This window comes from Haliaeetus albicilla, chromosome 11 (assembly GCF_947461875.1).
Source record: "Haliaeetus albicilla chromosome 11, bHalAlb1.1, whole genome shotgun sequence".
Classification (NCBI taxonomy): domain Eukaryota; kingdom Metazoa; phylum Chordata; class Aves; order Accipitriformes; family Accipitridae; genus Haliaeetus; species Haliaeetus albicilla.
Window position 1 is genome coordinate 10,248,452 of NC_091493.1, and position 13,790 is coordinate 10,262,241.

Below are 13,790 nucleotides of genomic sequence, written 5' to 3' on the forward strand. Positions count from 1 at the left end.
GGGGCTAAACAGCTCCACAGTGTTACACACTTGCTGGCTGTACCCTGCAGTTTGTGCTTTTGCTGTTCACTGTAGATCTTGGCAACTCTACAAAATTAGAACTACCTATGAGGTGAATTATTCACTTCTACAGCTGAGCAGAAACAATGTTGATTTGATTTACTGTTTTCTATTTTGTCTATTGATTTTTGGGAGTCCCAAGAGTGTGCTCCCATAAAAGGCCATACAGAACTTTGTACTCAGTTTAACAATTTTATTTATAAAGGGTGTTCTTGCCTCCATGCTGCCTTGCCAAGTTACTCCAGGAATGAAGAACTATATTTAATTTCTATGATTAATAGAGAAAAAAGACGATATATATTACACAAGTCTCTCCCTGCTTTGTTATTTGGGGTGCCAAAATTGCAGTACGCTGTCTGGGAACAGCTAGGAAGTGGGAGAGTTCCCACCTGACAGGTTTTAGCTGCTAAAAGGCAAAAAGAACACAGATGGTTGAAACCAGCTTTCTGTACAAAACGAGCAACCAGTTTTCACCTGCATATCTAAGCAGATAAGTTTGTTGCAGGTACCAGTACAAAAGTAGGCCTCTGAAAACGCTTCTGAGAGAAACGCATTTTCAGATGTTACAGCCACTGACAAGCAATACCACACCAGATACCCAGGGCTCACAACTTCTGTACAGGGGGACTGTGTAAGGAAGGCTGCCGGACTCAGATTTTTATAGTGTGGTATTGCCTTTTGAAAGGCAGATACTGAAAATGGATAAGCTCTCAAGTGAAAAATCAATAATTCCTCCCTCTATCCCATCACTTACAGGAAGACCTAGCATGTCTAGAGGGTAAGCAGAGCATATTTTGAGGGTAGTGTTGTTATCCCCAAAATGCTTTACAGGGGTTATAACTATCATTCTCCCCATCATAATGGGAAAAAAATCATACAACTTATTAGCAGGCCTTAGAAACACCCAACTTCCTTGCTTTGTGCACTCCTCATTTGTGGTAACTCAAATCCCAGAACTGTATCTGCACTCAAAGAAGAGTGGGAGTTTACCTTTCCCATTACTGAGTAGTCTATTCCTTTTTCCTCATGCTGGCCTTGGAAACCTGGGTGATCTTCTGGAAAATTTAAGGAAGCCCAGGTGAGCCTTTGTAAATATGTCTCAGGAACATTAATGCCTGGTTGACCATACCCCTGGTCTTGTAACTCTCCTGCGTTTTCCAACAGCAGTCTGTTTATCTTCTAAGCAGCAGATTACCTGTTCTTTCAGTCTACTCTGTTCCTGCAGATGAGCTAAAACCTAATTCCACACAGAGCTCCCAGCCAAAGAAGAGGACACTGTTCCCTTTCACTCATTGTGAAAGAACTCCTATGCTTATTTGGACTTCAATTAAATTTTACCCATGCATTATCTTTCCCTTGTCCTGTTAGACAATTTTCTCAGCTTCATGGAAGGGCCCCAGAGTCTATGGTCTTTCTGCTATTTCTGCCAGTAGTTTATAAAAAGCCATGAACATAAGTTAATTATCAGTAGCAAGAGGTGCAGGTGAAAGTCAGGACTCTAAAACTGGGAAGGATGTTCTCACCGTACTTCAGCATGACAGAATTCAGACAGATGAATCCTGGGCAGGTTTTCTTTTCTCCAGAAGTGACTGGAGGGCAATTCAGTCCTGGGCCATAAGCCAGGTGGGCTTCTGGCGTGCTTCACACACAAAACTGTGGCAGAAATGCCAGATGGCTTTAGAAAGTACCTGAGGTCGTGAACATTTCTACATGCAGGGATGCAACAGAGGTAAGCTTTTGGTGGAGCATAAACAAGGCAAATTAAACAATAAACACAGCAAGTTTGCCTCCAGATCCGTAAGTCTAGCATTCTGATAACTTTAAGTGAAATAGCCTTGCCTATAAAGAAAAACTATTATTACCCAGTAAAATACTTTGAATTGTTCTCTCTGGTTTAATACTGCATATAAAACAAAAGCAAATCTGAGAGAAAAAAGTTTTATGAAGGATTTGCTATTTTATGCCTCTGACTTCCCAAGCCCTAGGTACAGAGAATGAGATGCCTCACAACTTGTGCAGTTCTAGGACATGACTCCTCTCCTTCCATGGAAGCTGAGGCATCACATATAAAATAGGTCAGCTGAATCGCCTCTGGCTATTGGCTGTAACACAGGATCAGACAACTGTAATCATATGAGAACAGTTCCATTGGACATGAATCTTAGTGTTAGGGTCCAATTTTCAGAAATAATTTCACCTAGCTTGCAAGTGCTTAGCATTCATAAAAGCAGGCCCCAGAGGCTAAGAAGGGATACCAAATCAATAGCCCTCTTTGGACTAGCATCTGCTTCTCACTGGGAAAACTTTCTCTCCTTTACACTGCATATTCTTTCATAATATAATCTCAGGAGCTGCTGAACTAATCAAATTAATCTATCTGGAAAGGCATGTACAACAATGCAAAATCTAATGAAGCAAGAAGACACATAGTTTCTATGTCTGATTTACTTTAAAAAAGACTACATTTATTCCATTATTTGATTACTCTGCCAAACATACTATGGGCTCCCCTAAAAATGCCCCAAATTGGATGCTTGCAGGCTAACTGGAAATGAAATATTTTCAGTGCATTGACTTGTTATTAAGATGAGGGGAAATAAGAAGGAAGAAAAATGTAATCTGTGACCCAGGGAAAAGGCAAACTTAATGTGCAAGGTGTATGTAAACAGACTGAGTGTTGGCATTGCACAAAACTAAGACAAAACAAAACTAAGAGGATTTGAGCATTAGAATACCAAGTCAAAGAAGACCTCTGATCTAGTATTTATGCCTGTCCTTGAAGATTATATCTCTCAAACTTTATGTCTTATCAGTTTGATAAGAGCAGGACGTAACTGTACGCAATGTGTTTGAAAATAAAGTTCACACAAATGGGACATCTCTCATTGCCTCCTTTCTCTGCACTTCAGTCATTAAAATGTACTCTCTGCTCTCTTGATAAGTTTTATTAGAAGATAGTAGGAGCTTTTCCCAGTTTCACATTGTGGCTTTCTGTAATGATGTTTCCTGCCTTTTTAGTAGTAAAATGCAAAATTATCTTCCAAAAAGGTCCTGTCCCTCAAAATGTCCAACACCACTCTTTGCTGCCTCATACCTACAGTGTGCTGCATGCAAGCACTGTGTATGCAGGAACATAGAGTGATGGATTTGAAGTTGACATCAATGTCTTTTGAAGTTTGTACCATTAATGTCACATCCACCATTGCCCTGATACTCATGTGTCTGATGTCACACATCGAGAAGAGGGAAAGAGCACACCTTTGAAAATGACCATAGAATCTCAGACATGGACAAAGTTGAAAATTGTCAGGTGATTAGCCACTTCTGAGCTCAGTTCTGCCACAGCTAGTTTAAATCCGGCTTGGTTGTGTCTACCTAACACTGCAGGGCAGGGATATTCAATGAAATCTCTCTGCCTTTCACAACAGGTCTGCTAATAATTATTTTTAAGGTCTCACAGTTTGAGAGCCTGTAGAGTCTAAGAAGCGTCTCCTCTGGTTAATGTTTAGTGGCCTGGTGACACAAGGTAAACGCTACCTTCCTTAAATGACTATCAAGAAAAGGGAATCTGCAGCACTATAGGTGAGTGCCTTTGATATAGAGGCACAGCTCCTGTTCATGCAAAGAAATGCAATCCCTTTTTCCTTAATTTAAGGTTAGGTACTGCAAGTGCTAATTTAAGGAAAGGTACGTGAGAAGGGGGATCTACACAGAGCTGTGGGAATACACTTCCCACCATTACTATCACAACCTTCTCACAAAGGCTTTCCAGAAATAGTTAACACCATCTATTTTTATTACCAACTGCAATGAAGCTAATAGCTTGCATTAGGGTCATTTTGATTGCGGTTGGAAGACCTAAACTCTGCGATATTCAGGCTGCAGTATCTGCTAGAACAGCTTTTTCACACTCTGTGCCTAATTCTCTATTGCAATTAAACTTCACTTTACCCCAATAATGGGCCTTCAACTGGGAATACAGCAATTCATATCTCTTTGCACAGTGCAAAGTAAAGGAAGATTTCTGTGAATAAGAATCTGCTCATGTACAGCCTAACTAAACACAACTGAAAAAGAAAGCAGTCAACTCTTGAAACAAGTGGTTATTCACTGTCCTTTGCCTAAGGTATTTGTGGGCTTTTGGGGGTGGGGTAGGGTTTTGGGTTTTTTTTAACTGAAGAGCAGAAAAGGATGATGTCAGTAGCTTTTATCCCTGTTTTTTGTTTATTTTTAGAAGCCGTCCAACAAATAACCATGACCTAAATTCTGCAAGACAGAAGTGCACACAAGCACGTTGTTAAATATTGGAATCTATTTGAGTTCAGACAATTTCAGCAGAACTGTACACATACATCTTCTTTAAAAGCAGAGCATAAAAAACTAATTCACCAATACAGTGAAAATGAACAGTAAGGTCTAATATTTAAGACAGATAGTGAAGTCAACCTTTTAACTTCTTTGTCTTCATACAGGGATAATGTGCATATAGCATTAAAATTCAGACATAAATCTGTCAAAGGCAAAACCCAGCACTTTTAAGTGAGCATCAGTTTTATACTGTTATTAAAGTGAAGCTGGAATCTGGATGGAACAAGTTTCAAACTGGGCATGTGCGGACCCTGCTGTCTCCTGTATTTAAATGGAAGCTGCTGCTGCTGCCCTTTGCTAAGCCGAAGATGGAGTGAAGCAATCTGAAGCTCTAGGGAGAAACTCTGCACTGCATCTCACATTATTCCAGAGAATCTAACAATCTCCTTTACACACACACACACAAAAAGGTAAATCAGCTGACATAAATTCAGAGGTGAGCTTTTCTTTCTTTGTTTTTGCTTAGATTTTGTTCACCTGAATAATCAGCCCATTCAAAGGGGGATCTCTTGTCCCTCTGAGGATCCCGACGGCACCAAAACTGTGGAGTCCTTCAATGTATGGAATGACTCAGAAGCCAATGCCTACACACTGATGGACCTGCCTCTTAGAGCCCCAACAGTAAGTGTTTTCTGTCACTAAAAGCTGTAGCAAGTAGTTCTGCTGGCAAAGCTGGCATTTATAGAACTGTAAATGGACATTTAAGGTGCATGTACACATTTAATGCTGTAATGCAATAATGAACAACATCATTAAAACTTTAAAATCTTCTTTTTATGCCTTTATTTACTGCAGAAAGGACTGTAGTAGCAGTGTTTTTCAGCAGTTACATGGGCAGAAGACAGGGAGGAATGTCGAATGGCAAAGTACACCAAATATGTTGCAAACTATCAAAACAACATGTTCTTGTGCATTAAACAGCTGTTTAGCAGTTCAAACGCAATGCACTCCTGTTATTATTGAAGATGGAAATCCCTGTCTTTTCTGTAATAGTCCGTAAGTGCAGTGAAGCACTCATGTAAATGTTAAAGAGTTGTTATTTGCAGTTACCCAAGAGGTTTTCCCAGGTAAGTTCTATCAAAGCTCTTTCTCAGTTGTTAAATACTAAACAGAAAGAAAATATCCTTAGAAGTGTGAAGATGAAAATGTGTTGTGATGACACTTCAGAATGGAATTTCTTTGGGCTCGCTAAATATATTTTCCATCCCACCCCACAAGCCCGAACCAAAGGAGTTCAGAAGTCCTCCTCCTGGTTGTGTATCTCAGTATACTATTAGGACTACAAAGTTTCATTCACCTGCTGTTTATACAAAAGTCTGTTTAAAAGTAAAGAATAAAAAAATGACCCAAGCTAATTTTTAAAGTTTTTAAAATCTGAAATTCAAGTTAAAATCTTGATGTGGTGGTATCAGGTATTTTGGCATGGCCCACATAACACAGTGGATACTTAAAAATTATGTGCAAGTTTCAAACACTCCAAAAGCTTTTATGCATATAGGATGTTGGATTGGGTGTTTCAGTTTGATCCTAATTTATAATGAAGGGCCAGTAAATATTTTATTATTTGCATAGTAAAAATGCAGTCTGTTTATTTTGTTAATAAAACCTGGATGTGTGCAGTGTATTACAGAAAAATAAACAGAGAAGTGTCCTGAGCCAAGGTGCTTACAAACTAAATTAGATGGATAACATATGAAAGAGGATAGCAGAACATAGCAGGGAGGGAGAAGGGAGAGTGGAGGGCGCGTGGCAAAATGGAAAAGGATTCTGGGGACAGAGTGATTTACGTCAGAAAATTAAAAATGGATTTTGTCCTTACTCTGCTGAAAGAGGTAATTAGCTGTCCATTTCCTCTCCCCAGGTCAAGTGACTGTATTTTCAAACTTTTTCATTTTAATTTGACACAAAGATTGGCTTAAGAGAGTTTCAGGACTGAAAGCAATATGGGCTGCTTATGGTTGAGATTAAATCCAAAAGATAGGATACAAAATCTGCTATCCAAATTGCTCAACAGGACAAACACCATCTATAGAAAGCCCTGCTGTCTACTGGAAAGAAAGCTTAGGAGTTGGCACCACCCTGCTGAAACCATAATTGAGGTGGGATTACACTCCTCTTTGTGCTGCCTGTCATCAGAGAGCAGGTGCCTATAGAGGCAAGCTCAGAAATCAGAGCAAGCGACTGTGAAGAAAAGTAAGTACTATCAGTTGTTGGAGGCCTCTCGTAGGCAGGCAGTACAAACACTGCACCTACAAACCCTAGGAAATTACAGTATTTCTGTTCTGACAGTTTTTCTAAACTATATGATTTGTTGTCATGTAAAAGACCTAACACTACCATTGGCTGTATAAGTCATACTGTGTAAATAAGCGGCTTTGTTACCTGTATTTGAAGGAAAAATAAGAACAAAGAAACCTGATACGTTGCCAAAGTCAATGTGGGACTGCCAAAACTTGCAACGTTTTGGAACTGGGCTCTATTCCATTAAAACATTCATTCTGCAAAACCAACGCCTACAGTTTGAAGCCAGATGAATTCATAAAAGCAACGACATCGCAGTCCCTATTTCCCTTTCCTTGTCTTGTTTTACATGAAATTAGATACAATCCATCTCATGTCCAGGCAGAAGTAGCTGAAAAATGTCCTTGTCCTAGTCTTTTCTGTTCCTGGCTTTTGAAACAATGATGTCACACAAATAAATCAATTAATCAGAACTAGCATTGAAATATGTTCAAATCCCCAAATGACCTTATAAGGATTTCTTCTTTCCCTATAAGTATAAACTAAACCTTGCTTTATACTCTTGCCATTGGAAGAATGTGAGCAGTGGGCTATATCAAACATAATTTATACTCAGTACAAATATTTACATGCATGGCCTTGCTCCTACCATCATCACTGTTAGCTTTAGTAGGACTTCAGTAACCAGCATCTCCACGTGAACAGTAATTAAGTAATATGATTTTTTTCTTACTCTGAAAACAGGTATTTTTTCCCCCAATAATAGCTGAACTGTATTCTTTGCATGTTGTGCTTTTTTCACTTATACACAAATATTTTTCTTATGGTATGGGTGGGGGGTGGACTTTCAAAACCAGTATGTCTTCTAGTAGAAGTTATTCAGAGGTGAGCTGGTTTGGTTGGTTTGGGTTTTTTTTTTTTAATCAGTTATGAAATAACTATTTAGAAAACCTTCTTTTTAGGAAAATGTGCATAATAAACAGATTCCCAAGACACAATCGATGCAGGCATCAAATATTCCTGGGTTTTATATCTGATCTAGACTTCCTTCTAACATGGGAAAATCACCTAGGAATCGTGGTTTTGTCCTGAACTGCAAATGAATTCCTTTATCCTTTTAACTCTTAGAACAGTGTCTCGGAGGGTCTTGACAAACTTCATGGTGAAATACAAGTTCTACGCTACACTGATGTTCTCTGTGGCTGATTCATTTTTACCCCTTTTCTGCTTGCACCAAGCTTTAGCAGAAGGGACTGTGCACTGCTCTCTTCCAGAAGCAGCAGGCTGGCTCCTCAGATTGGCCCTCCAGGAAGAATTCTGCCTCCCTTGTAACCAGCTGTGGCAGCAGGCCATAAGTATAGAATAACGAGGCTCCATGTTGTCCTGCAGCCTCCACAGACAAGGCCAGAACAGCAAAGATTTAGACATATTTATCTATCAAACATTTCATTTTGTCCAAAATCCCCCAAAGCATCTCAAGTTTGTAAGTCTCTGTCAAGTTTACTGAATGATAACTAATAACAGTCAGTTCTGGTTTAGCTGTTTTGTTGTAGGCAGTAGACAACCATTACTTTAGGGAGAAAAATGAGTATTTTAAGAAGGCAGACTGCATTAAACCTAGCTGTTTCCCTCTATTCGAGTGTTTCCACAAGAACACACTTAAACCTGCTGGAAGGAAATACGCTAACATAGAGCAACTTCATAACTTCTTGCCACTGACTCTATTGAGACAAATGACAGAGTAGGATTTAGAAAAGGATTACACCTATATATGGAGGATAAAAATATCCTCCACTAAGATTATCTTTTCAAAGGGATAATAACCCTGTTTTAGGGTGCAAACCAACTGCTAAGCCTCTATACTGAAAATTAAATTCCTACATCGCTGTTCATTATGTGTGTTTTGCAGCTCTGTGAAACACCCAGTCATGGCTAAAGGCAAGCTAATGTTTTGTCAGGAATGCTGGTCTGAATCAGTGTGGCACTTCCCAAGTTCCTTGCCGCACCAAAATAATCTGATTCTGCAAAACTATAGTGTAAATAAATAATAGATAATAAATGACATGCTTATCAGAGGTTAAAAACACAAATTCTTTCACACTTCTAGAAAAAGGCCAGTTTTCATATACACCCAAACAATATTATGAAACCTGCTTTTAAGGTTGACTAAGATGCTGTCCTTGGCTAGTGATACATTGTCCACTGACCCTCAGTACTTAGGGTGAAGAAGTTTTGTTACGTTACAGTTACTACCTTGATGTCCTCCACAGCTTCCATGACCATTTTGTTTGCTTGCTTGAGAAATGTGCAATATTTATATTGACTGACTGTCAGGAAGTTGGTGCTTCCCAAAGAATTCTTTCCTACAGAATTAACACCGATCTAAGCCACCCACAGCACAGTTGGTCTGTGGGTGTACTGGCACCCAGTGGTCCAGAGTCTCAGGTGCAAGTATCTTTTACTTGACTCAAGAAAGCTGTAGTCCATTGTCTACCTACTGGAAAATGTCCAACCTCTTAGCTTCCAGTTCAGATTTTTGTGCATTTGGTGATGTTTTGAACCATTAAATAAACTGTGTTGTCGTATACTTGGAAGAGAAATAAGTGCTGGTTTTGCCTGTTCATTTTTCTTATCTTCATTACGAGGTGTTTTTAGAAAGAAGGCTGAACAGAAAAACATGGAAGGCAACAATGCTATGTATTATCAATGCAATTGAAATAGTTGTTAAGAGTATTCTCAAAGGAGAATTGCTACAGTGGGGATTGCAACAGTGGGATTTTTATTCTCCGCTGCCAACGAAGTACTCATACCGTGGGGTGACAACAGAAGACAGAGAGTAAACAAGGCTAATCTGCTGGAGAAACTGAATAGAGAAAAGCTTTGGGAATTGTCTGATTTCTTGATTATCCTGCTGACCTGATTTCTTCAAGCACCATCTTTTTCTCCCTGTCCTTTCTTTTGACGTACAATTCCCATAGAAGATCTAAAGCTGAACTTGATACAGGCATGCGTTTTCATCTTCTAGTAAGGAAGTTGTATGTATGCAACTTAGTGATGAATTTGAAGTGCTTAGGCGTGATCTAATGCCTTGTTGGTCAACCAGTACCTTTCTTTGATTCAAAGAAACTTTGAATCAGATCTGTATTTCCAATAAAAGCAGTGAAATTACTTTTTTTAATAATTTAATTTTTTCCTCTTAGAGAACAGCGAGAGTTGGACCCTGTGATAAAAATCCCAGGCCTACAGGAAGTCCACAATAAAATGTGAATTTAGTCCTCTTTGCCACAGAGCGTTTTTTTTTTAACCATATATTTAGTATTATTTATGTCCTACCACTGCTCCAGTATAAATATTATTCCTTTATTTTTCATACTTGACATTTTTATTGACTCTGAACTTGTTTCATTCCTGAATAAGTCATTTTAAAGTCTTCTACTGTCCCTTAAATAACCTTTCCTCTCTTGTGATTTCTCTGTGTATTTATATTTGTCTTTCAAATTTTTCCTTGTCTTTAGTCCTCCACAAATTTAATTCAAATTAAAGCCATTTTAATCTGTTCTTTGTAGCCAATACAAGCTCCTTTAGTTGCTTCATTTCTGTTACCTTGATCCAGTCCTGATTAAATGGATAGCTACAGGGAAAAACATCAGAAATCTCCATTCCATTAATAATCATCATTAACTCTCTGTAGAACAGCAGTTAAAAACTGTTCTAGCCACAAGGCTAAGGAGAAAAAACAAACAAACAAAACCAAAGCAAAGAGAACACCTAATCTCATTTATTTTAAACAATTTTATCTCAGACTCTCCCTCTCCACTTGCTACTAGTATGGGATTTTTTTCTTTTTTATTTTACTGGCAGTGTGTTAAGCACAGCAATTTCTACTTAGGCAAGATGCCTATTGATGTTGATGATGTGACGCCAACTTACACTTTGCTGCAGGAACCTGAACAATAAATGCCATGATACTGTCATTCAGTTAGTGTATCAACCTTAACATTTTGCTCCAATTACAATAACAGCCAGAGCTACATTTTGCCTCTCTAAGATCAGAGTATTTGTCCAGCATTTCATTGCTGCTAATGTAGAAACCCAGGGAGCGCGCTCTAGTTGTTGAGGATTGCTGCAGGCAGATCTTCAGCACACAAGCAAAGACAATCTCTTCCAGAATTCCAGACACTCCTGGGGTTCACCTCTTGCTGCTGGCACATTGGTTTTAAATACACACTGTCTCTAATAACTTCAGTCCAATCTCACAGATGTATTCAGAAGTAATGTCTGCCTCTGTTGTCTGAAAATACCCATTTCCTTTGATAACTGGGGTGTTGTCAAAGGCATTTCTGAGTTGCACTCTAACAGTGAATGCCAACTACTAACACAACTGTAGCATAAAGGTAAACTTCATATCTACCTCTGTGCACTTTCCTCCTTTCCTACCAGCAACCTTCCATTTCCTGGGAAGGAATGACTGCATATGAGAACTGTACCACCACCTGCCAGTACTTGTGATTGTAAAGAACATATCCAGTCTCATAGCACTATTTAACCTTGGTACAGGCACAGACCTTGGTACAGGCAATGCCCTTGTCCTGGATCCTAGGCCACAGCCAAGCTGGCAATATTCACAGTAGGCAGGCTACAAACATTTAAAAAAATTTCTTGGGCTTTTCTCAGCCCTGGTGTGATTCTTGTAGCTCAGTAGCTGAGGAATGCCAGGCTTGAGCTACAAGCAGTAGTCATGACATGCCATTCCAGAGTGCCAGCCTTGATGAGAAAAGCCTGGTCACAAAGAAGAGACAGGATCTGTCCATGCAGATGAATGAGGACGGGGCTCGGTATTTTTCATGACTCCATTAGCTGGTTGGAGCTGATGCCAAGACACGTTTAGGACAGTGGCAGTTGCACAGAGGTGAGTTTAAGTCTCCTTGCCTGACCTTATATCAAAAGGCAGCAGAACAGACACGGTTTGGACAGCTGTTCTTCTCTTCAATCTCTATCAGGTCATCCTGCTTCCTGGGTGCAGCCTTATTGTTATCTTTGTTACTAATCTGGGGTCACTTGGCCTAAAATGTGTTTGTGGTTCCTGATACATAACTAAAAAATGTTTTAAAATTATTATTTAAAATGCTGTAGTCTTCAGACTTGGCTACTGAATTTTGCTATGAGTTGTTAGATGATTAAGACACAAATGCTTTCAGCAAGTGCTTTATCACATACTTCACAGAGAGCAAAATACCTTCATACAGTGCAGAGTGAAAACAGCACTGGTATGGAAAGCAGGCATAAGGAACAAAGGATTTGTCGTTTAGTTTTTCTGAACCTTAATTTAGTTTCCAAAAAACTCTTGTTAAATGCTGCCAGGCATTTGGTAACGAAGTCTTGAGGGCAGCTAGCAATTCAGTGTTATTCAGTGGGAGAAATGAAACAGCCATACTACTCAAGGAATAAATGTATGTTTATCCCTAGAAGATCATTTCTACTTAGCTAGAGAAGTCTAGCCAGTGACATCAGAGGATAACAGAAATCATACTTCACAGGTACAGAAACTTTCCTGAAATGAAAACTACAGAAAACTTACTCGTTGTTAAGTACTGCATTACTTGATGCCAGATGCAATGAAAAGGTCCCTGCCTATCTCTCTCTTTCTCCTTGATATACTTATCTTTCTTCTGAGAACAGATTGCTGTTCTTCATCAAAATTCTAAATCAACAGTAAACATATAAACCTCCCTTTGACCTTTGCACTGCTGATGGCATACTTATCCCCTGAAGATGATCAACAGTAAATGTAATTTGAAAGCAATTAGCTTATTCTGACTTTTTTTTGCTGGCTGTCTTTTTGTATTCTTGACCATTTCCTCTTCTAGAGAAGCACATGCCAGCTTATTCAGTAAAGTCTGACAATATACCTATGACCTCTTGTTTACTCCACAGAAGATGACAGCGCAAGATGTTCCTCGTGCCTTTCCTACAGTGGATGTCCCAGACCATGCCCATTATACAATTGGAGTAGTCATTCTTATAGTGGGGATCACAGGAACTCTGGGTAATTTCCTGGTCATCTATGCTTTCTGCAGGTATCCTTCTTTTAGATGTTTTTTTAAACACTCAAATTTATGAACTTTAACAGTATCTTGGCTGTGCTCTGCAAATCCAGTGCAGGCATACCATCAGACTACTATGCAGACATAGTAAAATGCACCAAGAGACATTGCTGTAGGAAAAAAAGTGGCAACCTGCCATTTCCCTCTGACTTCCTCCCATTAACCAGAGCCATAGCAAAATTGTTAGCAAAATTGCAAAGAATCACCCAGATATGCCATGCAACAGAAAAGCAGCCAAAGCAGAAACCTTCCAGTGAATTTTTTTCTACTGGCTAAACTGTGTCTGCACTGGAATTATGGGATGTTTAGCACCTGTCTCCCACATATCTTCTCTATTTTAGATGTTTCCTTTCTCCTGCTGCTTACTACTCAGTTTCCTTCCCCCACTCTGTTCCTTACTGGCCATGTCTCGTTTTCACATTTTCTAACGCTTGGCTTGTTTCCTTTTAACTAAGGCCACATTCCAACTTTTATATCTGAAGGAAATTGGATCTCTGACAATAACGTGTTATTTTCACCATTCCTGTTTACTCATCCTGTTTCTGCTTTGTCACACTGGGGCAGAGCATTGGCATAATGTCCAGGCCAGTGAGCTTCTACTTCATGATTGGTCTTTAGGCACTAATGTAATAAACCAAAGTAATAGCAATTATATGATAATTTGTCTGTATTAACTTAAATCACTGGAGTGTGGGCAGAAGTAGTCTGGGTCTCGAGCCTATATTTATGTGGTGCATTGAACAGTAGGTTTCAGCGTGTACATTTGGAATAGACACCAACTCTTCGATGTGGATGACATGGCCTTAAGAACAGAAAAGGTGTTGGCATGCAGACCAGATATGAGGATGAAGTACATGAGCCAGCTTAGCTCTTTGGTTGGTCCCATACAGAAAATCCAGTCATGGCAGTTGCAGTTTCACTGGAGGACACAGCTTGTCTTCGTTTGAATATGTTATGATGACAGAAAGGGATACTGATAGCAAAGTAACAAGTACAACAAGAGAACACATCAGATGC

At 39.3% G+C, this 13,790-nt stretch overlaps 1 protein-coding gene across 7 annotated transcripts in view; it reads left to right on the forward strand.

The window, feature by feature from the left end:
* Positions 1-4,376: 4,376 nt before the first annotated feature.
* OPN4 (opsin 4) overlaps positions 4,377-13,790 on the forward strand; it is a 29,790-nt gene continuing 20,376 nt past the window's right edge. For 4 of the 7 annotated variants that reach the window (XR_011326810.1, XM_069796070.1, XM_069796072.1 and 1 more), the window contains exons 1-2: positions 4,378-5,049; positions 12,604-12,746. Coding sequence is in view for 6 of the 7 variants with exons in the window: in XM_069796070.1 (XP_069652171.1) it covers positions 5,023-5,049; positions 12,604-12,746 (170 nt within the window). In the remaining variant the exon portion in view is untranslated. Of the gene's footprint in view, positions 5,050-12,603; positions 12,747-13,790 lie in introns of all 7 variants that reach the window. The other 3 variants (XM_069796068.1, XM_069796069.1, XM_069796071.1) reach the window with 2 other exon arrangements.